The sequence below is a fragment of the Symsagittifera roscoffensis genome, chromosome 6 (genome assembly GCF_963678635.1).
Source record: "Symsagittifera roscoffensis chromosome 6, txSymRosc1.1, whole genome shotgun sequence".
Classification (NCBI taxonomy): Eukaryota; Metazoa; Xenacoelomorpha; order Acoela; family Convolutidae; genus Symsagittifera; species Symsagittifera roscoffensis.
The window spans coordinates 20,122,277-20,149,415 of NC_087067.1; the positions used below are offsets into that span (position 1 = coordinate 20,122,277).

Below are 27,139 nucleotides of genomic sequence, written 5' to 3' on the forward strand. Positions count from 1 at the left end.
GTTGCTATTTGAAATTTGTAAATCCATTTTCGGCATTGATTTAAATTTATTCTGCCAAATATTGATCTCAAACAATTTTAAAGATCAGTTTTTGAAAACTTGTTTGATCGCATAAAAAATTTGACTTTCACTGTAGGATAAATCGAAAGTTTTTCAAACGATGTGACACTATTTTCTCATTTTAGCTGGCGTCTGAAGTTTCGAATCCGACTTTGCTCTCCCCGACCAATCGTTTTCTCAACAGCAGCTGGTGGCTATATAAACCTTTTGAGTAGAAATTGATCTTGTATTACAGTACGTATTGGAAGTCAATCATAGTAGGGATCTAATTTTCCCCCTAAAAATGGCAAATTTTGGAAATTCCGCGCTCGATTTAATGTTTTGTAAATTTTTTTTATCGCGGGCAGCTTCCGAACAAAAATTATTAAATTAATCGACCAGGTACAAAACTTCCCAAATTAGCCAGTTTTAGCGGAAAAATAGATTCCAAGTAATGTTGACCTCCGCTACACTCTATAATACCAAACAAAGCACTACTCAAAGGCTTTCTATAGCCACAAACAGGGGCGGATTTTGGAGGGGGGGCGGACGCCCCCTCTCAGGGATTCGGCCCCCTGCCGACCCAAAGGGTCCCCCCTTTGGTACTTTTTAAGAAATCCATTTTTGGCCGATCGACCCTAAAATTATTCTAAGGGCGGAGCGCGCGCCAAAAAAAAACCCAAAACGGCTTTTTCCACCTGTTTTTTCAAAAACTTGCCTGCGGCCAAAACAGCGTCTTTTTAGCGCTTTAGGAGAGCTCGGAAATCAATTTGGGCGACCTAAAAAAAAACAAAGGTCGTCAAAATTTTCGAAAATCCGCCCCACCCCTCGAGAAATACCTATATCCGCCCCTGGCCACAAACTTAGACTGAGAATTTCTCCTGCAGCAATTGTTGAACTCATTGTTTCAATTTTGAGACTTTTTTCTATGTACGAACTCTGTTCTGATTATAAAATTTATGCCTATCAACATTATCATTAAGCAATTTATAGATGTTTTTTCAAGTGCATTGACGCATGTGATTCCACATGTTGATTCATGTGATAGTACATGTTTGCGGTCTTACATGTGACGACTTATATATTCATTTTTTTAGTATAAATGTTGGAATTGTAATTTTGGCAACTTCTGGGCCGCTTGATTTTGTATTCGAATATAATATTGCCATATGATACACAGGAACAGGAAGAGGACTAAAGGGGAATAACAGGCTATATTTGGGATCTGAAAGGATACTTTCCATGGGAGTTTAGAACTAAATAGTGATGGAGAGAAAGCTAAGGTAAAATAACAAAAAGAAGTATATTACAATTTGACCATCTTCAGTCATGCAACTAGTCCTACAAATCACACTCTAATTTGCGACGAAATGTGAAAGAAAAGAGCAAGCATCCACGATAAATAATCAACGGAGGTATTGCCGAATTTGTGAATTGACGAGATCAGTTTCGCAGAAAAGGAAGAATGGTAGCAAAAGGAGGAGGAGAAATCCCCCTTTGATACTTTTTCAGAAATCCATTTTTGGCCGACCGACCCTAAAATTTTTCTAAAGGCGCCTTGGGCGCCAATAGATGCTATTTGTGAGGGGGAGCGCGCGCCAAAAAAACGCATTTTTTTGTCAAAATTTTTCAAAAAGTGCCCAAAAACGGCTTTTTTGACTGTTTTTCCAAAATAAGGGCAAAACAGTGCTTTAGGAGAGCGCGAAAAATAAAAATCAATTTGGTCGACCTAAAAAAAAAAAAAAGGTCGTCAAAATTTTGGAAAAATTTTTGAAAATCCGCCCCCCCCTCGAGAAAATCCTAGATCCGCCCCTGGAGAGTGATGTAGAGAATGGTCAGAAATGCAAAAAAGAATGAAACTCAGATGTTATGAGAGAGAAAAAGGAAGTTAGGGGAATATTGCTAAAGCTAAAGAGAAGGTTATAGTTCCGACCACTTCAGGAAAATGGAAGGAACTATGTGCTGGTATTAGTTTTTCTCTCTCTCTCTCTCTCTCCGTTCTGTCCCCAAAAAATTTGCTGAGGGTCAAGTATGGTATCACAACTCACAAGTGGCTTCAAGGTCGAGAAAAACTGGTCTGAATACTTAACTATTAGACAAAAAGAGAAAATTTGATTAGAAACTAACCGCCTACAAAATATTTCTACTTCAATTCGTATGTTAAATTTGTTAATATTACCTCTCAGTCTAACAGCAATTAAGTTAAGACTAAGTTAAGTTAAGATCATTTATCCACGAAGGAAATAACCAGCATACGAGCTGTACAGCTCATCACGGCGAACCGCTGCTGTTCCCCTGTTTAAAAACTACGTGCAACTTTTTTGGTTATTTTTCTGGGCTGGGCAATGTTGCCTCACCCTCAAGCAACGAGCAACGTTGGTTCGCTTTATTGAACTTCGATCAATTTCACTGAAGCTACTTCATCACCAAATACACATCATAACTTGCATCAACGAAATATGTGGATGATCAGAATTGCGTAGGAAATGGTAGAGAAACGCCAAAGCAGATAATGAGACAACGAAGTCATGGTCGAACTAGCATATTGGTGAGATCTGTTTCACAGACCAAAGGAGGGTTAAAAAACGAAAAAAAAAGCTCGAAAGGATCATGTGAATGGAAAGAAGTGATGCACAGAATGATGGACGAGATCAAATAGTCAGAAATGCAAAAGCGAAAAAGTACAAAACCAGATGTTCAGATACTGAGTAGTTCAACCTGTCAAAAAAGTTTTTGAGTTGAACAATAAAACATGGGCCAGTCAAAATGGTGAGAACAATTGAACAATTAAAAGCTGCAAGTAATACACAGATTTAACAAGTTTTTACGGATGGCAGCGGTCAATGGACCCAAGAGAGAGTTGAAAATATGGTATCAATATGATTATGATGACGTAGCTTATAGGATTCGTGGATCACTGAAAATTATCATTCATGACTTAGGCAGATTGTTTACTACTGATCTTATGTCATTAATGAACTCCAGTTTCGGATCATACTTCAAAAAACTCCTACTGCTACCATGTTGGTGTTTTGACTTTATAAAAATATATACGATTTAAAAGATACAACTTTCAAAGAACATAACGAGAGTGCTCCAGTTCCAATTCCAGTTAGGGATTTTCCAGGCAATGCGGCCCTTTGCCCGCCACAACATCACGCACAAGTCCACGCCATTGATGCCTGTCCGCAGCAGTTTCTTTACAGATGTCGAACCAATCTTGTTCCCACTTTTTGAAAGTCATCCTGGGGAGTTTCAAATGTGGCTTCAATTCGTTTTGCACCAGTCTTCTCCATGTTTTTCTTGTGCCCCCGGGTGCCCGCCTCCAACTTTCACCTTTGACGAATTCTAATGTTGCGTTTGGTACTTCATCTTCATTCATTCGAAGCACGTGTCCAAGCCATTTTAGCCTTCGGGTTTTTGTTATATGCGAGATGTCGACGGGGGATGTGAAGTTTGGTGGTCGTCTTGATTGTGGTGATAATTACAATTGATTTTCTGAAGGCATCTCTTTTCGAAAATTTGCAATTTTTTGACGTCGCTTTCATTTATTGGCCATGTTTCATTTCCATAAAGTAGGATTGTTTTTACGCATGCGTTGAAAATTTTTATTTTATTGTTTCTTGGTATCTTCTTTTGCTTCCAGATGGGGTTTAGGCTGGCGAATGCACCTACGGCTTTCCCGATTCGGGCCTTCACCTCGGACGTTACACTGCCATTTAATGCAATCCGACTGCCCTAGTAAGTGAATTCATCCACTCTCTCTAGAAGCTCGTTCTTCACGGTGAACTTGGCGTTAGGGTTGCTCGAACAGAACTTGGATTTTTGGACAATTATCTGGAGACCAACATACGCTGAAGTTTGAGTAACTTTGTCTAGGAGTCGTTGCGCATCACTCTCGTTTTCTTCAAGTAGGCATATGTCATCTGCAAATTCCAGATCAGCGATGATCATGTCATCCAGTACAATGCCTAACTTGTCACCCTCAAGGGTTCTTTTCATGACCCAGTCAATCGCAAGGTTAAAGAGAGAGGGAGATAGCACCGATCCTTGTCTGACTCCACTGAGGATGCTGAATTTATCTGTGATACTGTTGTAGGCTCGCACTTGGCATTATGTCTCAGTATACATTGCTCTGAGAATGTCGATAAGTCCAGAATCTAATCCGAGTGTCTTGCATATGTTTCAGATGCATTCTCTGTGGACACTGTCAAATGCCGCTTTGAAATCAAAAAAGATGAGGTGTGTCATTCTCTTGCACTCTTCACGTTGCTCGATTATTTAAATATATAAGATTTAAAAGATACAAATTTCATCGAACATAACGAGAGTGCTGGTATATCAAGGTAAATCCCTGAATGTTCTAAATGCTTTTAAGGCCAATTGAATTTTTTTTTTGGTTGAATAATTGAAAAAATAATTGAGAAAGAACAAGATTTTGTTTTGAATTGTTTTTTCATTTCATCCCCCACACGCTATGTAAATTACTAAGGGTGTGTTTAGCGTCGCTTATGGTGATAATAGAATTGAACTACTGGCCACAATTCATTTTGGAATGCCTTAACTCGCTTGTTACGCGTGTTGTAAGTACCCAATATATTGCACTTAGATTAATCCAAATTGGCCAAAATAGCAGTTTTCAAACGCCTGCAACTTTAAGACAGGTGAAATAAATTTAAAATTTGAGCTTAGGATAACGAAATCTCTCAGATGCACTAGAAAAATTTGTCAAAAACGCATTGTTAACCAGTCGAAAACTGACTGAATAAAAAAACCCACCAAGCATAAATATTCCGCACTTTCTTCAAAAGTCTGAACAATAAGACTGTTCGTATATCAGGGAAAAGCCCAGAAATTCTAACTGCTCTTAATACATATCGAATAGTTTTTTGGGAAAAGAAAATATTGAAAAAATAAATTTCCGACAATATCAAAGATCAAACGCAAAAATTTGAGACCTACGAAGTTAATAGGACCGACTAGCTCAATTCGATTTGGAAAGTTTTTGTTGTGCGGGATAAATTGCCAAGCATAAGTATTTTGCGTTATGCTTTCAGTATTATGGATACCATTTTCAAAGTGCTCATGAATTAGTCCAGAGCTCCAAGCTCCCAAAACTTTGCAAAAAATGATCGTAAAATATCGAAGTAAAATATCCTTTTAAATTTGATTTCAGGGAGTCAATATATTCAATGGGGATAAACTTTTTTGGTTGAAAACTATTTTTTTGATCGCCGAAAATTGACGGAATATAGAAAAAACCACATCAAGCGTAAATATTACGTTTTCTTTTTCGAAAGCCGGAACAAAAATTACCCTGATTTAGTTGTATAATTAGTTCTACTTATGTGAAAAATCATGGTTGATAGGACTTAACTATGGCTGCGAGTACGACTACTACTTGACAATTATGCTGTCTTTCAAAGTTTAAAATGCTTATTACATAATTCGATAAAAGCAAATACTGTATAAAATTAACACTACTAGTTTTTTTCATTAATGAAATTACTTGAGTTTCATTTTTTATGAGAAAAAAAGATTTCATTAAAAAAAAAATTTTGTGCAAGAAAAATTTTATCTTTATATAGTGCATTTTTATACAAATGTGACCTTTTGCGTACGACTAGAAATGTTTTACACGAAAAATTTCAGTGGCTCAAAAACATAGTGCATAAAAAAATATAAAACAAGAGTTCTTTTTTCACATTAAAAATTCAATATCTTTTTTTTGTGTGAAAAAGTAAAAGTATGGAGCATAAAATGTTTTTTTTTAACATAGAAGTAATTTTACAAATACCTATTTTTTTAAACTCGAAACATTTTTTTGTAGTCACAAGGAAAAACGCTAAGCTTTCAGTGTATACTTCGCATTTTTTCATATAGTTTGCGTTTGCATTTTTCAAGTTTTTCATAATATGATTTAGCATATTCTTGAATCAAAATTTTGCATCAAAAAACTGCTAATAATCCAAGCTTTTCTTAGTCTTTAAAGATCCCAGGCCTGGTTATAAAATTTATAGGCTTTCTTTGCTCGCCCTACCACGATCCAATTTGGATTAAGGTTAGTTATATTTAGTCCCATAATTTATTCTAATGATTTTTGTTTTCAGGATTTTTGTACTCCTCATATAAAGAATTAGATAAAACAAAGTCACATGTACCATTATAGTAAAGCTTTCCAAACTTTATTTGCCATTTGAGACAATTTCAGACAATTTATCTAATTCTAAAAAAATAAAAGCAAAATTTCACCCAAAATTTTACGTTTATCTCGCATCTTAGCTTCGAACTTCATAACCTTTGTTTTAGTGTTTGGCGCCACTGGAGGCCACATTAGGACGCCAACCTTTCAGGACAAGTGACAATAAAACCATAACCAACCTGAGAATTGTGCCTGCTCCTGTTTTTTCCCTGGACATGGAACACTTTGTATTTAATTATGAAAATGCGCTAATCAGAATTGCACATCCACCGGAGTTTTTAGCAGGTACAGTTTAGATATATTTTTCGTTTAACCTAAACGTGTGGTTCATTCTATAAAAATTATATGAAGCTACAAACCTAAGGTAGGTATTTACGTTGTTATGGGTATTTAAGAATGTTTTAGCAGAGTCGGGAATGAGAGGGCATTTAATGCAGAATTTTCAAACTTCCTTTTTTTTCTAGTTTTTCCGAAGCGAGGGTAATCTGTGGTACAAGTTGCGTTAGGTGGAAAATCGTTTTTTTTTCGCTCCGTCGAAAAAAGAACTTCGCATTCTGCAAAAAAAATCATTTCAAAATCAATTGATACCGAAAAAAAATTTTGGCTCAAAAACACTGTCAATATATTTTGGTAAATGACAAGCTTTCAGATATGCAAAAGTTACCTCATATATAAACTTCAACTGTTTTTGCAGCAAACATATTTTTCCAAGGCACAAAAGAAAGTTTGTCGTTTAGAGAGCACTCTTCGTCTTTTTTTCGAGGCACCTAAAACACAGGTCTATTTCCGCTCTAGAGTTTTTAAATAATAGCGAGTCAATCTTTTCATTTAATGCTTCAGTTTGTTTTGAAAAATGCTTTTTCGATTTGCTCAAATGTCCGATGACCAACCTACTAGCATGCTTGCCGGTTAGCTTGCGGCAATCAGCGCAATTACAACTGAGTTATTTTTCTCACATTGGCAAATAAAGCTCAAACTGAAGGGTGCCAAATTAAGATAACCCCCGAATGATCCTTTTTGATCTTACTATATGTACCCAATAAGTTATATACATTCATTCAACAATTGATACACGTTTTCAAAGGTTACGTAACAAAAAGTAGACAGTCATAAAATTGACAATGTCGTGAGCAAATCAGAATGAAGATGAGAAAAAACATACAAAAAAGATCTTTTTTGTAGTTTCTGATTGGCTCTTGGCTTAGTCAGTTTATGACTGTCTACTTGTTGACCGCACTCAGTTCACAATACAGTGCTGATTTAAAATATTCGGATAAAACAAACAAAACTTGATTGTCAAACACGTTTTTCACAAATTATGTTAAGATTACTCAAAAAGTGAAAAACAAATTGCTTAGAATTTCACAAGAATTAATATGGTGCAATTTTTTCCTCCGAAAATCTCCATAAAAATGGGTTATTTTGGCTTTTTTCAATTAATCAAGAATTACGCAGATACTATTTCGTTAATTGATGAAAATTATATGTATCAAAAAAGTCTATTACACAGCCCAACAAAATTCTAGAAAATTTAAATCTCCAAAAATTTGAGTAAGTTGTCTAAAAATTGTTTTTTAATTAAGATTTTGGGTTTTATAGTAAAAATCACGTTTCTTGACTGTCAAGCAAAAATATTTTTTTAAATATTTTTTCTTATTTCTTTTTGGAGATTTAACCCTCTTAGAACTTTGTTAGGCTGTGAAATAGGCTTCTTTTGATATATCTCATTCATCAAATGACAAAGTAGCTTCAGCGTAATTCTTGGTTAATTGAAAAAAAGTGACCCATTTTTGGGGTAAAAGTTTGGTTGAGAATTACACTCAATTATTTTTTGAACAGTTGGAACAACAAAATTCAAGTGTTAATGCTGAGCAATTTGAGTCCGCTTTTAAATACAGTGCGTGCTGATTGAAATTATCCGGACAAAAGGAACAAAAGTTGAATTTTCAAACACGTTTTTCTCAAATTGGGTATAAGATGAGACAAAAAGTGAAGAGAACAAAAAGTGCTAAGAATTTCATCAGATTGAATATGGTGCGATTTTCTGAGATGAGTCCCCCTATGTACTATTTTGAGATATCCATATTTGGCGTCGGGCCCTAAAAGTTTTCTAAAGGCGCGTTTGGCGCCAATATATATTGATTTTAAGGGGGAGCGCACACCGAAAAAGCGCAACTTTTTGGTCAACATTTTCCAAAAAGTGCCTAAAAATGCCTTTTTTGGCCAGTTTTTTCTCTTCAAAATTTTGCCTTCGGCGCAGAAAACGTAACCAATACAGAGTCTTTTTAATGCTTTGGCAGAACTCTTTCAAAAGGTCGACAAAATTTTTGATTATTTTTTGAAAATCTGTCGCCCCTCATCGAAAAAGTCCTAGATCCACCCCTGGTTCCATTCAATACCAAAAAAGTCAAACTTTTGTTCGTATAACACTTAGAACTTAATATTGGATTAAGGAGATAAAAGACTATCAAAACAATCAAACTTTCAAAATTTATAGCAATACCAAAAGTTCTCTCTTTTGAAAAGTATCTGATACCAAATGAAGGGCAGTCGGATTATTCAAGGCTTTACAACTAGCAGTTTCGTGCGTGTTTAGACTGGAATGACGAGTTGAAGGAAAAGTTCAGAATGTACGTGTACAGTGAGGAGTGCACTTCCATTGTCTTCGGCGAAGTATATTTCGACTGCTTCTCCATCACAAAAACAGGAGAGGGAAAGGTCAGCAATTTTGTGGTTGACGTTTGTGATTGTGCTCGAAAGATTTTAATAAAAAAGGACAGAGCGGTCAACATAGATAACCATTCTTAGCTTTTAAGTTAAGTTTATCAATTTTGTCTGAACAATTCATTCAAGGATTCAAGAATAGTTCGTCGACACGATATAATTTCAAAGTTTTTCAAGGGTACAATATTTGTGATTCGAAAAATAAGTTTTTTTGTAGTTAAACTGCACTGAATAAATTAATCTTTTTAAAAGTTTTGACAATCCTAAATTTGGCTGCCGCACCTTTTTGGGAAGGTTTTATACGAAACGCTTTGTTTCCATCAACTTGAAAATTCTTCTGATTTTCTATTTTGGATTTACGACAATTTATCTACAAGGGAGAGGATCTAAATACGAGCTGTTCAGCTCATCACGGGAACCGCTGTTGTGCCCTTGCTTTAAAAAGCTAAAGGATCAAAAACTCACAGCTCTCGCTAATTAGGTTTATTTGTATCGATAGCTGCCGAATTCAAGTATGTTTAGACCGTTCTTGAGGCCTGTGGTGACCATATTCTCAACTTAATCTCATCCATTTCAACAACGTACCTTCGGTCGAGCACTGAGACTCTTTGAGACTCGAAGCATAAAAATGAGTACTTATAGGGGCGGATCTAGGATTTTCTCGAGTAGGGGATTTTCAAAAACTTTTTGACAATTTTGTTGACTTTTTGTACGTCGAACAAATTGAGTTTCTGAGCGCTCCCAGCACACTATCATACCGTAACTTGACAAAAAAAATTGAACAACAGTCAAATTTTTGGAAAGAACAGGTCAAAAATCCGTGTTTGGGCACTTTTCGGAATGCTTTGAACAAAAAACAGCGTTTTTTTGGCGCTCGCGTACCCTCAAAACTAGAGTATATACGAAAAAATTTCAAGGTCGGTTAGCTAAAACCGAACTTCTTAAAAAGTGCCAATATCTACCCAAAGTACATTTTGGGTCGGCAGGGGGTCGAATCCCCGAAGAAAAAAACGTCCACCCCGCCCCACCCCCCCACCCCCCTAAATCCGCCCCTGCCCATACCCGTAAAACAGTTTCCATAAGTTGTTAAAAATGTTTTTTTTTGCAGTCTGATTCCGTGACTACATCTGTTGTGTTGTTTGTGTTGGCAATACTGGTTCTTTTGGGATTAGCCGGGTTCGCCATTTTCACTCTATTTTCATGGATCAAGGTCAATTCATCTTCATCTCCTAAAAATTATAATGAACCGCCGGCTGAAAAGAAGAAATACGATGAGTTAATCAATAGTTTCAAGTGAGTTCAAAGTTACAACTGTCTGTCATCAAATTCACAAATAACTGTATACCTACTGCAAAAAATAGCTTTTTTCCATTAAGTATATAAGAATTACTTTAAGTACGCCTTCCCAATTAAGTTCCCGTTATTTCTGTATAAAAATATTCAGTATGAACAATTTAGATATCTAATTACCCCCCTCCCCAACTAACAAAAAAGAGATAAATCGCTGCTAGACACAAAGATCGCAAATGGTTTACTGCTGTTTTTTGTTTAAGTAATCCTTAAAAAGGATGAATATTCGTACTTAGTGCCATAAACGCAAAAAAATAGTTTAAAATATTCGTCGACATGTAACGAATTATAACATGTACCATAAACTCCAAGTTGTGGTCTTTATTTGACGATATTTAATGATTTGTAAGTCAATCTGTAGACTCTATATCTCCCGTCTAATATTGCACACGACACCCAACAACCACACCCTCCATGTGTACCTGGAGAGAGACAAGTCAGTGTTGTCCGCAGGAGATGACAAGACAATGACTCATGTTCTAGACAGCGATGACAAGACTATGAGGGATATACTGAAAAAGCCAATCTTCCTCAAGGCCACCAGACACATCTGTGACTCAAGGACACTGCTACCGGTTGGTAAACAACAAGAACCCTCCCCTCCTTTATCTCTTAATCACACATACACGATACACCCAATGATCCTATCAGCCCTTAAATAACTTATAAATTACGGATGGAGTGGGTTGTTTTTGAAAAACTGCAGATAAAACTGGTCCCAACATAAATGTAATTTAAATTGAAATTTAGTTAAAGATAGTTATGACTTTTTTGAGAGTTTCTAGTGTAGTATCTGATTTTTTAAAGTTTGGTCTGAACGTTGCTTTCAATTTTTTAGGAGTTAACGCAAGAAATGGCTGCAATAATAGTCCTTTCAAATTACCATCACATGGAAGACTTAGCCAAGACACTACCCGATTTACTCAAACAAGAAGCCAAAAAACTTCGAGAAACGCCGAGATCAAAACTGTTTCCCGAAAAAGCGGTTGCTAAAACTCCTTTTGTTGCCTACTTTGCAGCCTATTGGCTGAGTGCTGCAGTTCATGATCAGCTGGATAACTGCAAAGTGATTGAGAAAATTTACACTATTTACGAAAAATTGGCCACATTTGCTGATAATGGTGAGTTTTTACAACAATATACGTAAGTTGAAAGTTTGACCCCAACCAGGGGGCTTTTTGAATTTTTTGCTCGTAAACTTTTTAAAATAAGTTCAAGCAAAAGTATGAGACCGTACAATAACATATCGCTGGTGTGTAAGAGCACACACATGCTTAGATCATTTGAGAAGGATGTATTTTTGAGCCACTGTTAACCCCGCTAAAATTCGTTACTGACTTATGCGTTTTTTTTGGCTCATAGTAATACATATGGGATCTGTTGAAAAGAATTTAATGGCGAGTACTTGCAAGTCGATTGTGTTGCCGCCGAAACTTTTTGAGCAGTAACTTTCTCGGGAAATTTTGGAATACTATAACGTCTTTAGCATTTTTAGTAGACTTGGCCCAATAGTTGCAATTGTAAATACGCGCGCATCCTTTAAACATTTATATTATGGTACCATGGGCGAATCTAGGATTTTCTCATGGAAGGGGGGGGGGGGCGGATTAGCAAAAAAAAATTCAACCATTCGTCAACCTTTTTTTAGGTCGACTAAATTGATTGTCCGAGCTCTCCCAAAGCATTACAAAGGCCCTATTTTGGCCAATTTTTTAGCGGCGCAGGCAAAATTTTAAAATTTTGAAAATTTTAAACAAAAAATTGCCTTTTTTACGGAGCGCATTCACCCCTCAAAATTAGTATATATTGGCGCCAAAGGCGCCTTTAGAATATTCTTAGGGTCCATCGCCAAAATTGGATGTATCAAAATTGTACAAAAGGAACACTTTGGGTCGGCAGAGGGGTTCAAATCCCTGAGGGGGGGGGGGTAAGCCCTGCCTCTTTAAATCCGCCACTGCACCTAGCTATAGTTAGGTAAGAATTTTTGAGTTCAATTCAACATTTACTGGAAAATGTAGGCAAATTGCGCTCTCCAATTACGAAAGCGGAAAAGTCACGAAAAACAAGATCGACAGCTTATTTGGATTTTCAGACTTCTCAGCGAACAAAAGCTTTACCGCCCCCCTAAATCCGCCCCCGAATGGTACCGAAGGTACCCCCTTAAAATATTTTTAAGAGTCGATGAACGTAGTTCAGAATCTTATATGTGTTGCGATGATTTTTTTAATAGTCGATAAACGTTGTAGTTCAGACTCTTGTATAGGTTGCGATAATTTTTTAAGATTCGATGAACGTAGTAATCTTTGTAATTATGAAATTTTGTCGGAGAAAAAATTTTTACCCAATCAAAACACGATTGTTTGTGTCATGACAAAACTTGCTTTTTAAAGTTTTTACAGCACATTTGTTAAAAAAAATTTCAGGTCTTTTAGGATTTGATGAACGTAGTAATCTTTGTAACTGTGAAACTTATTGAGAGAAATAACTTCACCCAATTCAAATCATCTGTCAATTTTTTCAAAAATTGAAACAAACCGGATTGTTTGTGTCAAGACAAAACTTGATTTTCAAAATATTTACAGTACTTTTGTTAAAAAATCCTTTAAGGTTTTAAGAGCCTTCAACTTAGTGAATACTTTAATATAATCTTGCTGGTTTTGAGAGGTTTTGAGAGCCTTCAACTTAGTGAATACTCTAATAATAATCTTGCTGATTTTTTTTCATTTTTTTTCCAGGAAAAGATTTAAAAGTTGCTCAGGCTCAAAATTACTTTTGTGCAGTTTGACTTTTGATTTTTTTAAATTCAGCTCTCTTCTTTTATTAAAATGAAAATAAAATTTTATATCGAATAGAAAAAGTGTAAGGATTACGAAAAAGAGGATCAATATCCAGTTTCGAAACTGGAATCTATTTTCAGATTACACTGCATAAAAAAATATTTTCTTATAGGTCCAGTTTTCTCAAATTGGGTTATTTTATCAAAAAATTTTTAATCATAAAATGTTCTGAAACTTCAAAGAACTGCTATGTCATCTAATTTTTTTCAATTTTTGAAGAAACCATATTTTTTATGTTAACTTGTAATGTTGACTCTTTTCGAACTGTACATTGGCTACGTTTTATTTGCTGATAAAAAGTTTAAATGTTGACAAATTAGGGTCTTCATAATATTTTGGGATAGCTTGTAAAACCAATTTGCCATAAACAATCAAGTTTTCAAAATTTTATTTAAAAGTCCCCTTTTGAAGGAAATCCTAGATTTGGCAACAAGGTGATTAACTTCTTCCATACTATTTTTTTTCACCTTAGGGTATCACGATGCAGATAGTGGCATAGGGGAATACATGATAGCAGACATAAAAATTCCCTACAAAAGGCGAAAAGTGCACCTGGCGAAATCCGATGTGGCTAACACAACTAAATCACTGAAGGGAGCGAGTGTGATTGCGTGTTATAGGTCAACAGATAATGAGAAGACACTTCGCAAAGCACTGATGGATGCTCAATTCAGTCGTAAGTTATTTACTTTTTCTTTTGTCATTTTAGCAAAAATTTGCCCTAAATATGGGTGACTTTTTTTCAGCAGTTAAAATCTTAGGTTTTTCTACGCTGAATTTTAAAGAAAAGGAAACTGTACTATCGAACAGCAAATGTAAAAATCACAAAAAACTCAATCAATTTTTAGTTTCGAGAATAAATTTTAATTAAAAAAGCGAAATAAAAAAAGCCCGTTGATCCAATTTTCTCAATTTGAGTTTATTCAATCAAAAAGTTTCATGCATATTTTTTTTTGAAATTTGAAGAGCTTTGGGGCCATATATTTTTTTCTTTGTTATTTCAAATTTAATGTTTTTACAAGTCAATTTTTATTAAGACTCGATGAACGTAGTGAGGAATTTTATATAGGTCTTGGTGATTTTGTTTGGTTTTTTTGTCGGAAAAAAATCAAACAAAATAACAAAAAAATCAAAAAATTGAACAAAAATCAAATAAAAACTTATTAACTCTAGATGTTCATTCATACATACTTTTACAATTTTGAATGCACTTAGGTATCTATGCATTTTTTGAATTCAATTAATATTCATCTGCTGAAAGGTAGTTGAATTGAGTTTTGCAAATACACACCTAGAAATAAAGCGTAAGAACTTGAACGATTTCTAGTTTTGAGAATGGAGTTTAACTTTTAAGAGTAATGACCATGGTGAAGACCCTTATATAAATCTTGCTGATTTAAAAAAAAATTTCAGGAAAAGTATTTAAAAATTTCTATTAACTACAGATGTGCATTCATACATATTGATGCATTTATGAAGGCACTTTTGTATGAATGCACTTTTTGAGTTCAATTGAAATTCGTCTGCTGAAAGTGACATGAATAGCACTCCCCAAAACGAACATTGAAATGGCGTTAAAAAACGTTAAAGTATTCCAGCTTCGAAAGTGGAACTTAATTAATAGATTTCCAGCGGAACAAATACTTTACCTATTGATCCAGTTTTCTCTAGTTGGGTTCTCGGGTAATTTTATTAAAAAAGCGCCAATTACAAATTCTTCTCGAAATTCAAAGAGCTTAAAGGGCATCTTTTTTTCTTTGAAACTCGAAACTTTCAACAAAATCAGTGTTTTTTAATGTTTATTTGCGTTCACTTCTCTTTTCTAATCTTCGATTGGCTATGTTTAAATTTCCCAGTGGTAAAAAATTTTACGGTGTGTTCTGAGTATTAATCTCCACTTTCGAAATTAGAAGTCTTTCACGTTTTCTCAATTGAAGTAATTTACTACAAAAGTGTCAATCATTAACTTGTCTTGAAATTCAAATAGGATTAGTGCCAATTGTTTTTTTTTACTTTAAAATACAAAATTTGATTTTTTTTTTCAAAATGAGTCAGTTTTTTTTTCTGTTTCCTTGCGTTCATTGATTTTTTTCCAGTTGTCTGTTGGCTATAATTATCTTTCCTTGAGTTTTCATGACTAGTTTCCAACTGTCTGTTGACGATGTTTCAATTATTAGCCAAGTTTGAAACGAGGACGAAATGCCAAAACTAAGCAAGCGAAAGTGGTGGGAGCCACTGGCTTGTTGATTTTGAAAGCGCAAGCCGTTATCCTTTTTGTCGGACACTAATTTAGGAACTTCTTTTATACTTTCTGAAAAAAAACGCTGAATCAGAGCGTTAACTGCAAGAAAAAATGCAAAACAACATTTCAGCTACGCCTTCTTTGCGCCTACCTCGCAAAGCCAATATCAAGTTCAAGTCAGGCGACACAATCTGGGATTTTGAACAGTTGGTGAGCAATTCCAGTACGTCCCTGGAAACATGCAGGATCCCTAGCTCCATGAAAGCGTATCTAAGTGACTCTAAGGATACAGGGTCAATTAGCCGAAAAGAGTTTTCGGTTCTGAAGGCACTGGGCGAGACTGATGAAAAGAACGAGCTAAAGTGTGCAAACATACCACTGTTAGTTAAGTATTTGGCTCTTCTACCCTCCCACCGGGTATAAATTTACGAACTTGTCTATGAAAGCAAATGCATGCATTTGTAATAGTGTGGTTATGTCAATTTTAATGACGACTCAAACAACCACGGTGCTAAAGATGGTAAAATATAAAAATGCAGCGCAGGTAAAGGGGAGAGAGCAATAGGTAATCATTCATCATTTCAAAACATGAGCGAGCAGCTTAAAAGAATTATTTCTCATTTTATGACAGCAAAAAAGACTGGGTTAATTGCAATTTGTGTGAATTTTTTGTTTGATGTTTTAGAACTTACCCTGATCGATATCTCAATAATGAGTTCAGACTATCAGGCCGTGATAGCGCGCACAGTAAAATGGTAATTATTTTAAATTTAAGTTAAAGAAATTTAAAAAACTAAATTGGCCAACATTTAGGTTTAATTAAATCGAAACAACCGGTGAACTTCAGTTAAAAATTTTAGGGCATTCTTGCAACTGATATCTCTTAACCCACAGTTTGCTATACTTCGGTACAAGTTTGTCAATTTCATCATTTTGTTGTTCTCAATTGTGTTATTTTATTCACAAAAATGGATTAAAACAAAAAAACCCAGTTTCAAAAACCCTAGTCTCTAATGTTTTAGGTGCGCAAAGAAATAAAAGCGGACATAATATCGTTGATTGAAGAAATCGAAAATGCGCACGAGAAACACCCTCAGATTGCGTTTGTGGAAGAATGTATTGACTTCGCATGCAAGAAGGCAGATGCTCCCAACTACGTGAACCAATACCTAAAACACACCATTCTAGGGCTAAACTCAAGCTAAACTTCTTAATAGAACTTAAGCTTGGGGAACCGGTTTGTTTGGCAGCGGCGCTTCAGACTCTGAGCCCTACCAAAATCCACCAAAAAAACTTTCTACGATTCACAGATTTTTGTGATGAGGACGAATCTTGAAAGAACATTATAAGCTTGTTCATGATTTTAACCAAATTTTATGTAACGACTCTTTTGAAGAAACATGCAAAAAATGACATTCTCAAGCGCTTTTTTTGTAAATTTTGACCGAAAAAATTTTTTTTTGGTGCGCGCTCTCCGCTCATAACTATCCCATATTGGAGCCAAATGCGCCTTTAGAAAGAAATTTAGGATCGGTCAGCAAAAAATGTCTATTCCAAGTTAGAACCAAAGGTGGCCCTTTGTATCGTCAAGGAGTCAAATTCTCGAGTCAAAGAAGGCGTCCCCCCATCCCCCACTCTAAATCTGCCTCTGTCATGAATGATAATTATTGACTTTTCAGTTTCAAATGACAAACTTTAGCTCCACTGCAACTATTAAGCTCATGTTTCTCGATTGGTTCAATTGGTGTTGATCAGCTTGAGTTTAGCCCTTAGACTTGTTTCTAGTGAGATTATTTTGGGCTCATATTGTGAAGGATCCCAGTCGGCTGTTCGACCTATCCTACGAGTACCACCTGCCAAAAGTGACCAGAAAGAACATGGAGATAGTGTCAGCTTTGCTGGGAAGTGAAAACTGTGCTTTGACTAGAGAAGTTAACCACCTGTTTGGACGAGACAACGAGCATCTAATTTGGTTCAAAAATGCAAGTGCAACTATATCTACATTTTTTTTACGTAGAACATAATCATTAATTTTTATGAACAACATAATGATGAATTTAATCATGATTTTTTCACGTCACCTAATTCAAATTCCCGCGTTTTCTCCAGAAACTCCGCCTATTTTCTTGACAATCTTAATCTTTATCCAGGCGTTAGAGTAATTATAAGGGTGATGCATTGGTCTAATGCTTATAAAAGTAAAAGTGTTAAAAAGCCAGTTTTTTTTTGTTCTGAAAGAGATAAGAAAGTTGTGATTAAAAAGGAAGTTTTCAAAACTCTTTCACTGGAATGTCAATCCAAACAATACTGTAATTTTTGTTCCGACTTTTGTTATGAAAGTAACGGAATATTTGTCCTCGGAGTGGTTTTTTTGTTCAGACAAAATTCAACTTTTTAACTTGCCATTTTTGACAGAAATTTTAAAATATTATTCGAAAAGTATTTTTGTCCCGAGCTTGAATTTATAATATATATTTCACCTGTGATCGCTTTTTGTAAAATTATGGTGCTTAAATATTTGCATTTGGAACAATTAAAGCGCCATATATTTTGCGCAATTAACGCGTAAGCGAGATTTAATTGTCTTAAAAATTGTTCCAAGTTGGTTGAAGGAAGCTTCTTTGCCATAATTGATATGTTACCAGGAGCGAAATCTATCACTTCTTTTTTTATATGGAGTGTGGGGTGATGATTTTTACAAAAAATCTCAAATGTATAAAAAAAATCGTATTATTTATTACATTTATTTTTTCATGTTATAACAGCTCCATAGATCTAAAAAGGCAGTCCATACATTCACGGTTTCGCCCTGATGCGAGCAGTCTTGTTTTATCTTTTCTAACAAGGACATCATGAAAAGCATTTTTGAAGCTTAACTAACATTGCACAAAATGCTATTAGACACACAGCGCTGATTTAATGTAACCGGACCCAGCGAACAATATTGGAAAACTGAAAAGCAATTTTATAGCCAAAAAAGGATGTTTTCACTGAATAAGTAAAAAAATTGGGCCTAAAACAAATTTCAAGCTTTTTGAGCAAGTTTACTTTTCAAGAGTTTTGTTGTGCTGTGTAAGAGGTTTCTTTGAAAAAAAAGTTTCTTTTCAATTAATTTGTTAGTTTCAGCGTAATTCTTGATTAAATATAAAAGGCCAATATAACTCATTTTAGTGTAAAATTTTGGTTGCGAATTTCAAAAAACAACATCAATAATTCTAATGAAAATCTAAGCAACTTTTGTTTCCTTCATTTTTTGTCTAATCCTAAGCCAATTTGAGAAAACTTAACAAAACTAACCTTCCAAAAATAACAAAATAGCTTGTATTAGGGAAAACCCTGAATGTTTCGACTGCCTTTCAAGAACTATGTAGCTATTAATTTTCAAAGAATTGATGAATTCTTCAAAAAACGTTTGGAGTTTTGAGAATTTTTTTCCTAGTAGCGTAGCAATTATGACAACTAGCCTGTTTCAACTAATTTGAAAACACTTCTAAGACAGATTAAATTATTAGCACGAAAACTATCTTTAAACCCTCATAAATTTCCAAAAAAAAACATACCGAATGACCATTTGTGCATAAATTAAAACATTTCCATTCAAGTGCCAATGAACTTACTGAATACCGTTGTGTAGGTCAAGTTGATTTTCAAGGAAATTTTCAAAAACTGAACACACATTTAAATTAAGAAAATAAACAAAAAAAATGAAAACATTTTAAGAGAGTTTTTTTTTAAATCATCCTCCCAACACGCTATTTAAAGTACAAGGTGATTTATTTTGCATAGAACAAGGGTAATAAATAGACCAAAGAGCATGTCTCAATTCAATTCGGAACGATTTCTAAGACGGATTACAACTCCGCTGTCTCGTTAATAGCACGAAATATATCGCGCGTTAATTGTCGCACATTGGCCAAATTGGCAGTCTTTAAACAAACCCCCCATAACTTATAAAAATTGATCACAAGTGAAATATCTTTTCGAATTTGAGCTTAAGGCAACAAGGCCTTTCGATGATGTAAAAAAAATCTGTCAAAAGTTGATAGTTAAAAAGTCGATTTTTTTCGAAAAACAAAACCACCCCGAGCACAAATACCCGGTCATTTTCTTTGAAATTAGTTGGATTAATACACAAAATAAAACCTTTACTTATGAAAAATGTAACAACCTATAATACTAAATTCGTTTAATTAGAGTTTTTGATTTTGTAGGGCGGGCAAAATGAAAAGAAATGAATTGGAGGTTTATATTTCAGCTCTGTCAGAGTGGTGGTCACAGAGATGCCCCCTTGCCACCTGAGAGCAGCAAAGTGAACTTTGACAACATCGTCAAAAACGAAGACCGAATGTTGCAAGACGGAATCGTGTTCGTAAAACGAGTCTGCAAAGACTTCGACAAGTTCTTTGCCCAAAAGCAACCTCTAGATGAGGACGACAAAGGAACGTATGACTCTATTAAAACTCTCTATGAAGTAGGAAAGTCGGGTAAGAAGGCAAAGAAAGCGAAAAACAAAAAGAAAAAAGGTAAAAAGAGTAAAAAAGGGAAGAAAAAGAAGCACAAAAAAGAGAAGAAAGGAAAGAAAGACGAAGGGTACAAGAAGAAGAAGAAGGATAAAGACAGTGAAGTTGATGACGTCGACACTAATTCAGAGGGTTCGGGAAAAAAAGAGAAGAAAAAAGGGATCAATTTATTTCTGGGAGTTGACAAAATAATCAAAAAAACTTATTTTTGTTTCGACTTTTTTTTGTTGAATTGTTTAATACGATTTCGGTCCTCTTTACTAGACATTTTTGGAACGATTTTATACTCAGTCCCAAGAATTTTGATGTCTGAGCTCAAGAAGAAAAAATTTGATCTTTTTTCATACACTTAGATGGGTTTGAACTTTTGATCCCACAAAACTAATTACTATTCTTTTTCATCGATGTGAAAGGGCATCGTTATTAAAGAAACAGTTGGTGATATATTACAACAGGTGAGGTTCAATTTCAATAGCTGCATCGCTTTTTTTATAGTTCGCATTTTATTTAAAAATTATTTCAAAAGCCAAACTTTTAGGCAAAGTAGGTTTAAAATATGAATGTTTGAATAGCATTTCATTTTGCAGAGTAATGTATTTACAAAAACTATCTTAGTGTTAGAACAAGTGATTGAAATTGAAATGAATATATAATGCATTAAAGTTCTCAAATTTAATTTATGCACTGTTCTTGAAATTGCCACCTATTGTTAAATATCACCGAGCAGTTTTGTAATTCCAATTTTTGAAAAAAGCTAGAATATGCAATCATGAAGTGCTTTTCTTCTTATAAATTCAAAGCTCAGAGCTCAAAAATGAAAAAGGGGTTTTTCATGCACATATTTTTTTGTAAAGTTATTGTTCCGGTTTTCGAAGCAAACGGAATATGTATGGTTGGATTGGTTTTTTATTCAGTAAAATTTCGGCGATCCAAATAGATATTACTTTTTGCAAATCAACTTTTGCTATCACATTTTTGCACTTGATCTTTGATTTTGTCCAAAAATTATAGTTTTTAACCAACACTTTGTTTTCCCTAAAAATATTCAATATAGATTGAGGGGCAGTCGGAACATTCAGTGCTTTGCCCTGATATACGAACAGCCTTGTTATTCTTGAAACTTGTTAATTTGGGGTAATAAAGGCGAGACATATTTTGTCCTATCAACGTGAGCGAGAATTAGATCAATCAAAATTGAATCGAGAAAGTTTTTTTTGGCTGGGTTCTGATTTGTTTTTCGATGTCTAGGAATAAAATTATTTTGTCCCAATTTGCTAAGATTGCATTAATAGTTCTCACATTGTTTCAAACAGAAAGGTTCTTGGAATTATAAATCTTTATTGTCGTATATTTGCATTTTTTAAACGCTTTGAAAAAATTGGACAATTTTTTTTTTTTTTGGTCTCACTGGTATATTAAAAACATACAAAATGAGTTACACAGCGAACAAGTTTTTGGCGATGGATGAGTCCAAAAAATAGTTTCCTTTAATCGGGTTCAAGTTTTCCGATTCTTGATTATGGGTTAATCACCAATGCTACTGAACAAAATTCCAAGTTCATAAAAACCAGCGGTCATACTTAAATTGATTCCAAAAACTACAGGAAAAAAGAAGAAAAAGAATAAAAGCGATGAAGAATCTGAAGGCACAGACCCATTTTTGGCATCAAGTGATGAAGATTCCGAAAAAAGCCGGGATAAAAAGAAGAAACATCACAAAAAAGGAGGTAAGAAAAAGGAGAAGAAAAAACATCACGACAAAGACAAGTCAGAGAAAAAAGAACGCAAACATCGAGAATCGAAAAGTGTTGTTAAATCAGACGCTGAGACTTCTGAAAATGAAGAACATGAAAATGCCAACAAAAGTTTAAAACACAAGAAAAAATCACATCATGGTGATCGTCATGAAGAAAAATCGGAAAAGTCAGGGAAAAAGGCAAAGACGGAAAAATCTGAGAAGGAGAAAAAAAGTAAAAGCAAAGAAAACAAAAGCGACGAAGAAATTGAAAACGATGAAGCAAACGAGAAACCGGATGAAGATAGAGAAAAAGGTGAAAACTCGCGCAGAGGAAAGGACGAAAAATCTGAAAAGAAACACCATAAGGAAAAGTCAGAAAAAAAGTCAAGGAGAGATTCGGAGAGGAAAGAGCGTAAAGACAAGAAGGAAAAGAAAGACAAAGAAAATGGGAGTGTTGTTGACTCGGAATCTGACTGAGAAGTTCCTAGAACAACTACTCCTTGAAAATTCAGTTAATCGCCTAAGCCTTTCTTCTATTTCAATTTTTCGAGTCATTTGTTTACGTTTAAAACTTTGAAATTGTTTCTGTTTTTTTTCAATAATTTAATAAAAAATTTCTCACAAAAAAACGAACAAATACAAAAACGTCAGCCTTGGATCATAGTTGTCATTTTTTGGCTTTTCAGTAGTACTAAATATCAACAAAGAAAAATTAGAAAATTGTCTTGGAAAAATTACGACCTGATTTGCAGTACCGATTTAACATTTTCCTGTAGAAGTATGCACTTGCAGTACTTGCTAATTTAAAATTATAAATTAACGTAAGAGAATCAACATAGTGATGACGTTGACGGTCGCACAAATTTATGTGAAATTGTAATATTTATGCGTCTAATGAGCATAATATAGGTCTAATCTGCAAACCCCCTTCATTATTTTAAAAACAATGACAAAATTAATACATTTTACTGCAATAGTATAATATAAAAAGTCCAATATCAGTTAAGCTGCAGGTTTAATTATCATCGCTCTTGTTACCTCCTGTGCAAAGTTCAAGTCTGTATGTTTCACTTTTTTCTATCCGTTTTTGTATTTCTTCTATCATGCTGATAGTTTACATCTCAACCGCAATAAACGAGTCGTTAGTTGCAATAGCGTCACTAGAATTTCCGCTAACGTTACTAAACTGCATTGTGCCTTTCGCCATCATCGCCCCAAGAGTTTCTATCACTTCAATTTCAATCGGTAGCTTGTCCTCAATTTCCCCGTAGCCCCTGTATCTTTCATTCCCTGTATCTTTCAACAGAAAACAAGAGAGTGATTCTCTCATTCAACATCAAGTCGTTAACTCGGTCGGCTCGTACCAACCTTGATATATCAACCAACATCACACCATGCTCACTCACTCTAACACTATGACCTTTAACAACAACTTAATAACGCAATAACAATTTCATAAGGGGCGGCCCTTCTGCCGTGCCCCAGACTGACCTTAGATGGTCAGCTGGCATTTTTGCCATGGCTTTCAATGCAGCTGCTTTGGGCATGTTCATGTCAGTTCCGCCTTCTGTAACATCAATTTGCAGTGACTGCCTGTTGTTGTCTTCTGTCGTCATCATTTTTGAACCTGAATCTCTTAATATGTCAGGTTTGTGAATGATAACTTAATGAATTATTTGTTTCCCGACTAATTTTCTCAGTCAGTTACTCAAAATATGACTGCGACTTTTTCTATCTTGATTTCCAATCTTGATCTAGCTTGACTTTTTCGGTGCGCATTCAACCTAGTAGCTTTGTGACTAGCTTGATCCCGACTCCTTCTGGGCATGCCCTGGGTGTCCTCGCTTGTCTCCGGTTCCGGTGCTAGGGGGTGCTCAACTCTATCCTACGTCCCCATCGTCGCCTCAGCGTCTAGGAACGCGTAGTCTTGCATGACTTTAGCTTGGTGGAAGTACGCACTTGCAATACTTGCCAATGTAACGATAAAAGCAAACGTAAGATAATCAACGTGACTTCAACGTGACTTTAACGGTGGTCACTGGCAACGCGTACTCTTAATAATCAACTGTTTTTAATCATAGTAACGTTCACCTTGAAGGTAGCAAAAGTTTATGTAATATCGTAATATCTATGTTTCTACTCCACAACTTCACCCGAAACAGCAAGGGGGGGAGGATGTCAACTTGATTCTGAGTTCAACTTTTCAGCCAATCAGAATTGAGTTTTTTTACTCGCAGCGTTTAGCAAGTTTAATTAAAATTGAACGCTTGGGTGGAGTATCTTAATTTGTTCTAATTGGGTGGGAGGATATAAACCTGATACAATTCACAAATCGCAGGTTCAAATAAAATTGGTCGTGAAAAAGTGTCATGTAAAATATGTTTTCTAAATTTAGGCGTTTTTTCGGCTCATCCCCGCTCAGAATAAATTTTTCTAGGTTCATTTTTCAGGTTATGCAGTAAAATAGTACCAAAGGGTAGTGAAGGTGTCTAACTTCAGCGTAGGAAAACTCCACTAAAGCAGAGTTAGCAAAACAGAGGTCGTTTCCCGAGTTTTTTCGGATCTCTTTAACTATTTCCCCTCTTTATTACCTAGCAACGAATTGCCACCCCTATAATGAAAAAATTCAACGGCTAAGCAGATGCGGATTTTTGCTATCTTGTAACGAACTTCCTCCTCCTTTTTGAACAGATCCGTATTTTAAATTATGGGTAGTCTTTGTCGTCCTAAAATTGTCGAAGGACCTACAACTGAGCGTTTCTTTGTCAATCTGTTTTCCCTATTTGATCACATCTTGACCGTTGTTGCATTACAGAATCTGTGACTAAGATTAACTGAATCTCTGTTTATAAACAAATTATGAGTTTTGTGGTTTCATTGATCAGTGTCTTAACAGAATTTCCTTTAAAATTGCCGTTAGGAGGATCTTCAATTGCATCTATTTTGACATGAAGTCAAAAATTAAGTTAAACTATTTTGCTATTACAATTTTTACGGTGTTGGTGATTTTGCTGTTTCAAACAAACAAAGTTGACGGAATTTTATGTTGGGAGTGTTCTCCCCCAATTTTTCCCAACCACACCGGAGAGCTGGAAGTCTGGAAAAGTTGCCATCTGTCGCCGGATCAAAGGATCTTCGAACAGAATGAGCCTACAAGGTGCAGTGATTATGGCCGAGACAATACATGCGTAACGAGTAAATTCGTATTCAAAGGCAGGGTTGTCATATTTAAGCAATTTTATTCGTCTTTCTGAATTTATAATAAAAAAATTATAATCGGTTCGACCCGGGTCGAGATTCGCGACTCAATTTTGATGCAAATTGTGAATCCATAATTGGAAACTCTGGACAACCAATTTTGGTTTTAAGATTTCTTATGATATCAAAGCTGAATGAAGTACTGAACGATTCTGGATGGAGATATTGATGAAAGTTATTTTGTAACATTAATGGGGTTCCGTTTTTTAAAACTAAATTTGAACAAATTTTTGTAAATAAGACATTGGGGCACTTAGCAAAGTGGTAAGGCGTTCACTTTAGAATCGTCAGATCGTGTAATCGATCCCATACCATGGCAATGACAGTGTGTGAAGACGAGCTCTCACTTGACCTCTAGCTTCAGGTCTACCACAACCTGACCAAATTTGGCTGCAATAGTGGTACCACTTGAAAGTTCTAGACGCACAAAAACGGCCTTGAGTCGCAAAAAAGAGCTTCGCTCAACAAAATAACACTGTCTGGAATGTGGGGAGATAATACAAATGGACTATCCTCGACAGGACTGTTAAGGCGGTTCGCAGGAACTACAATTATTATTAATTATAGCCATAAAAGGACGCAGAGTAAGCAAAGATGTTTGCACATTTATCCGGGGCGGATCTAGGTTTTTCTCGAGAAGGAGGGGCGTATTTTCAAAAAAAATCGTATAATTTATCGACCGTTTTTAGATCGACCAAATTGGAATTTCTGAGCACTTACAAATCACTGTAAAGACCTCAATTTGACCAAAAAGCAAAAGTTTTTTGGAATGTTTTCAGTTAAAAACAGTGCTTCTTTTTGGCGCGCGCTCCCGCTTAAAACTAGTATTGGCGTCTAACTAAGGTGCCTTCACAAAAAAATTTAGGGTCAATTTGCCAAAATTGGGGATCGCAACTTAGTATCAAAAGGGGAAAAACTTTGAGTGGCGAACTAGAAAAATCTTTGACAAACAGAAAATTTCGATTTTATTGTTCGAAAAGCAAATATAACTTCACATTTTGTGAACTAACAAAATCGAGTACAAATTTGGGCTCTTTTCCACTCCCCCCCCCCCATTTTTCAAAATATCGATATTTATGTTTGTTTTAAGTGTTATTACGGGTAAATGCGTGATGTTACACTGTAAAGTATGAAGAACAAATCTGTTCATAATTGTCGATTTGTTCACCATGCCAATTTTCATTGCATTATGACAACGTTAAATAAAGTTTTCAAAAATGCATTTGAAAGGGGGGGGGAACTGGAAAAGAGCCCAAATTTGTTCATCCTATGTTAAAATAGAATAGGATCTGTGCAAGAAGTTTTTCTTGAGCAAATTAACACGTTTTTTTTACGCGTGCTCCCTTCTGTATCTTTCTACATTGAGGCTGAAGGCATAAAGGTACCTACGCAAAATTTCTAGGACACTGATTGATTAAGGATGGTAGAAATGATTGTAGGAAAAAAAACAGATGGAAAACTTTGAAAAATTGACGACCATAATTAAGGGCGATATGCTTAAGAGTTTGACAAATACCAAAAAAAATTATCCCAATACTTTGGTTTCAGAGTTTTTTTTAAATTTTTTGAACATGTTTCTAATCTTGGAGTTTCTACAATTAAACATGAAGATGAAACGAGAAAAATTGAGATAGAAAATTAAATTAGAGTAACTACGCTAGTAATTTAGTTTCAAAGTAATTATAGCCCAAATATAAGGCTTTTAATTTTTGGAATAGATGTATACTCAAACTATTCTAAAAAGTTAGTGCCATAAAATTTTGAAGCTCCAATCTATTGCGTCCCCCGAAACATGTAACAGCTTGGAAAATTGCCCTTCACACATCGCAATATGAAGAAACCAAACGAACAAAAATGTGCAAAAAGTTACAGGTACGACCGAACTCGAACAGCGTAAATACAAAACAGTCGCATACATAGCAATCCGAAACAAAGCAGTCCGAAAAATAACAAAATGAACAAAAAAAAGTGTCCAATGCAAAATAGTCCGGTTTAAGGTCGACCGTGGGCGCGGTACGGCTCTAAATTTCATATAAAATCCTACCCTCTCTTGGCAAGCTAGCAACACTATTTTCTTCAGCGGCGGATTTAGGGGGGAGTGGGGAGTGGGGGGGGGGGGTGGCTGGCGGACGCCCCCCCCTGCCGACTCAAAAGGTAGCCCCTTTGAACTATTTTCAGATATCCATTTTTAGCAGACGGACCCTTTATTTTTTCTAAAGGCGCCTTTGG

At 35.3% G+C, this 27,139-nt stretch overlaps 1 protein-coding gene across 1 annotated transcript in view; it reads left to right on the forward strand.

Moving 5' to 3' along the window:
• Window positions 1-23,293: 23,293 nt before the first annotated feature.
• Window positions 23,294-27,139, forward strand: part of LOC134848640 (TRAF3-interacting protein 1-like) — a 52,667-nt gene continuing 48,821 nt past the window's right edge. Inside the window, exon 1 of the mRNA XM_063866159.1 lies at window positions 23,294-23,300. Within this exon, the coding sequence (XP_063722229.1) occupies window positions 23,294-23,300 (7 nt within the window). The remainder of the gene's footprint in view (window positions 23,301-27,139) is intronic.